The 4528-nt window shown below is 36.9% G+C and overlaps 1 protein-coding gene across 1 annotated transcript; it reads right to left on the bottom strand.

The window, feature by feature from the left end:
- Window positions 1-306: 306 nt before the first annotated feature.
- Window positions 307-939, bottom strand: LOC131860116 (F-box/kelch-repeat protein At1g15670-like). The gene has a single exon (XM_059214484.1). The coding sequence runs from the start codon at window positions 937-939 to the stop codon at window positions 307-309; it is 633 nt and encodes a 210-aa protein (XP_059070467.1).
- Between the last annotated feature and the right edge of the window lie 3589 nt (window positions 940-4528).

Genomic DNA, 4528 nt, shown 5'->3' with positions numbered 1-4528 from the left:
CCTCTCTCACTTGGAGGTGCGAGCATATAAAAATCTTGACCTTCAATTGGATCCTTTTTGCCCAAAATGATTTTATTGCTAACCACTCCAGCAAATTTAATAGAAAGGCCCTAATCCTCCGTTGGAAAAGTCCCTACAATGTTCACATTATCTTGGCTATAGTCATATTCAATCAATCCCCTAACAGACGAGCAATGCAAACGCCCAAATGCAGTTACGAAATAACGCCAATTGTTGAATCTATTCTCCATAGTTTTCCAGCTTCTCGTGTAGGAATCAAAAATCTCAAAGCTAGGCCCAGACGGGTCACCCATTACATAAAACTTGCCGTCCACAAAAGCACCTAAAAAGAAGGTCCAGATAGGTGTTCATGTCGGGGAGAACATCCCACTTATCCTCCTCCACATTGTAAACAAAAGCGCTACGGACCGGGCTGTTAAACGTATCATCACCAAACCCTCCAACCACATAAATTAGTCCCCGGTGCTCATCAGCTGCGGAGGCAAATCCATTCTGCAAACCCACTGGCATTTTGGCACCCTCTCGCCAATTCAAACCACCATTCCGAAAATCGTACAACCACACACAACTTCTTGTAGAATCGCAAAACACATCCTTGATCAAAACGAGGTTTTGTTTCACGAAATGGAAGTGCCAGACGCCGTTAATTTGTGTGGGAATAGGAGGCAGACTTTTGCACGAGTTTTTATTCAGATCGTATACCGCTACTCTGTCGCAAATGCCGTCTACTTTCTGGAGCATACAAATCCGTTGCTCGGAAATCTTCAATCTTTTTCTTTCTTGATAAAATTTGGGTTTTTTCAATATGGCGTTCCACCTTTTGCAGACACGTCTGACATTGTGAAAGGACTTCAACTCCAACCTCAGCAGGCATTCCAACCCAATTTCATCTGGAAGACCAGGAAACAGAGATCCCATTGTGAATTTATAGCAGAGAGAAGGGAGAGAAGGGTCTGAATGTGAAATGCTCAATATTTTTCATTTCAAATATCTGATATCTGATATTTATTACTAGCACTTGCCCTTGAAGGGGTGCACCGTGCAACTGTCACGCCCATAGGAAAATGTTTTATACTTGTTAACATGTAAGAGACCACAATTTAATTTGTGCATTTGGAAAATATTTACACTTTGTTTATTACGCCGAAGGCGTTCCCTCTATGAAGTAAATCGGTTAACTTTATACATCTAGGACTCAGGTTTTACGAAAACGCGAGAAGGGCTGCAAGACGATTAAAACTATTTGAACCCTTGGATTTTTACGGCTTCCCATTGGTCGTTGTTTTGGTGTCTTGCATTCATTCTTCTTTCCAATTAACTTTCTCACGTTGAAGAAATTTCGTGACTAAAAATTACCGATTCTACAGATCTCGTCTTGCATGGGGGAAACTCGTCGGGAAATTGAAATATCTTTTATTTATGTTTTTAGTACCCACGACTAATAACCCATATCAGTGCATTCCTAATGGCAAATGGTCCTGTATCTTGGCATTTGGATACGGTCCAGATATGGGTTCTTATGCAAATAAACCCAGATAGGGTATCATGTTGTATCTGGTACCTCTGCAGATATGGTCCCTTAATTTGTTTGTAAGATTGAAACTAGACGTTGCTGGTCAGAAATTGAAAATTGTGAATTAATTTCTGCATGCTTGGTAATGTTTCTTTTACAGTGATCCATATTCTCGTTGCTTTTATAAGTTGGCGATAACATCTTCATGGAATACACACCAGAAGAACTTTGGCATGTTTGATCAAGAACGAAAGATAGAGAGACACCATGGCTGCAGCCACACACAAACTCCATATTCGTTCCTTCATACGTGATTCGTTCTCGCGACCTCACGACTGATTTTTAAAGAGGCAGAGCATAATACTATGACACTATTTATCATAAAGGATTTTGTCAGATGTTGTAGTTGCAATAGCCATGGCAGACATGTAAGCAAAATGTGGAATCATAGACAAGGCACGTGACTTGTTTGACATAATGCGTCAAAGAAATGTGTTCTCATGGACTACAATGTTCGGAGGTTATCAACAGAATGGATTAGTTCTCATGGACTGTACTATAAGGAGTTTTGCACAAATGGATTTGTTGGAAAGGCGTTAGTGACTTTCAAGGAAATGGAATTGGCAGGGTAAGCCAAATTCCACAACATATTCCTTGCCTGTACAAAAATGGGATCTTTGAAATAGGGTATGGGATAGTGGATTCGTTTAAAAGCCTTTAGAAACTTTCCAAAAAAATGCAATTGGTAGGTGTAAAGCCAAATTCCACAACGTTTGCCAGCATCCTCCCTGTCTGTGCCAGAATTGGAGCTATGCAATTGGAGGGTTTATTTCGATAGATTTGGAACTAACAGAAAATATGTTTTACTTCAAGATAAAATAAGAATGAATGTGCTAAAACTTTAGCATAAGAACTTTCACTTCTTCTAAAGGTGTATAAGTAAATGAATAGCGTTTTTAAAATTTGATCCTCCTAAATGATTTTGATTAAATCACTTCAATTAAAGTTTTTCAGTGAGTAAGCAAACAAGCAATCCTTTTTAATCATGGAATAGTGTATAATTGTGATCGCTTCCTCAGGAATTAGGGTTTCTTCATTTGGTATCGCCGCCCACACCAACGGAGGAAGATATGAATTCAGTAAGAAAAATGAAACAGACAGAAGATCAAACAAATTAATTTTACGGCACTGAAAGCCATTTTTTAATTTGATTATGCATTGAAAAAGTTGAATAGGGGGAGAAGCTTGATTATGCATTGAAAAGTTGAACACAGAAGAAGACGTGAGAAAGCAATACCCTCCAAGAAGAAATTAATTCCATACTCTATTAAAAAAATTATGTAGTCTTAAATCTTTTTTTTTCATTTTCTCCCCATATTTCTCCATCCCTATATCTCTTTATCAATTGATCTTATGTATATCACAGGATACAAAAAGATCCATCAAAAATTTCAATTGAAAAATGTACTCCCCTTGAAACTGATGGCTTCATCTATTGAGAAAAGCCAGTAATCCCACTTCACATAACCAATGACTATTCAAATAAAACTTTATTTTATTTTAGACCATTTCCAAAAAAAAATGTTGATAGTCTATGCTACTTTATATATTACATTAGGGAAAATGTACTAATAGCCGTTATAGATAGCTTCGTGCACCCACATATTCTGAACGGTACATCCAATTTTGACAAAAAAAAATTTGTTGTTTCCACATGCGACTGAACAACTTGTAGCTATTGTTTTGGCTTCTAGCACTAATGATGCGCACTATAGGATCCATTATGCACGCAAGGGTCAAAAAGTACACTTTTCAAAGTGTCGTCTGATGCCTGTTTGAAGATGCCCCAATAACTATGCACTTAAAATTGCCAATACTTATGCACAAATATCCTAGTACTCTTGTACTATGGGTACCAATAAAAGTGCACAAATGGGCCAATTATGGTCCAAAAAAAATAAAAATTGAGCGGCTATTGGTACATGTGTAATTTATTAATGAACTTTTAGTTAGTTGTTTTTTGATTTTTTTTAAAGTTAGTAATTGGAGGGTGTAGACATCTAAAAATGGTCAATGCTTGTGGAGTCATTCTTTAACATTTGCGCATTGCCTTATTTTAGGGTTCTTGCGTCGCATTAACATTTCTTCTATGTTGCGCACTTGGTCTTTATCATTTGCGAGCATCGAGTCCTCCTTTTGCATTCCTCATTTTTCTCGCTTTCGAATTAGGTCTTGTCGATAACAATCTTCAGTCATGATTTTGGTCGATCTTATCCTATCGCATCATGGTGCGTGCTCATCTATCATCATTTTGGACATCGTCAATCCTAATTGATGATAGAATTAGGGTTTTGTCCTCTTGTCAATCTTTCAATCATTTTTGGCTTATTAGTAATCATTTGCGATTGCCAACTTGTCAATATCATCATTTTGCGATTGATTCGTCATCGATCCTTGTCCTTGTCAAATATCGTCATTTTTGCGATTGATTCGTCATCGATCCTTGTCCTTGCCAATTTTGTCATTTTGCGATCGATTCGTCATCGATCCTTGTCCTCTTTAATCATGTCAATTGGCGCTTTTCAATTTGATCTCCTTGTCAATCTTGGTCAATTTGTCATTGATTTTTGTCACCAATTTTAATCATTTATCAACATTGGTCCTTTGTCAGTCAGAGTCATGATCGAAACTACATTAATTTCTTGTTGTCTTGACCTAATTCCTTGTCCTCTTATTTCTAGGGTTTTATGATTTGTTCATTTAATCCTTTTCTTATTCTTTGTGGGTTAAATAAATCTATTTATTTAGTCCTACGTCTCTTTCATGAATTAATTAATGGATGAAAACCTATTAATTAATTCACCTAATTTCTATTTCATCATTTCTAATTTTCCTAATTCCTAATTTCCACCTCATTTTCTAATTTGCTAAATTCAATTTCCACCTAATCAATTTCTCTCTAGTCTCTCCCTATTTTTGTGCTTCGGTGGAAGC

The sequence above is a fragment of the Cryptomeria japonica genome, chromosome 11, assembly GCF_030272615.1.
Source record: "Cryptomeria japonica chromosome 11, Sugi_1.0, whole genome shotgun sequence".
Classification (NCBI taxonomy): Eukaryota; Viridiplantae; Streptophyta; class Pinopsida; order Cupressales; family Cupressaceae; genus Cryptomeria; species Cryptomeria japonica.
Note: the sequence above shows the minus strand (reverse complement) of the source record. Positions and strands in the feature narration are given on the sequence as shown.

What these genes read in the sequence shown, in the direction of transcription:
- LOC131860116 (XM_059214484.1), bottom strand. Translation starts at nt 939, where the DNA reads ATGGGATCTCTGTTTCCTGGTCTTCCAGATGAAATTGGGTTGGAATGC.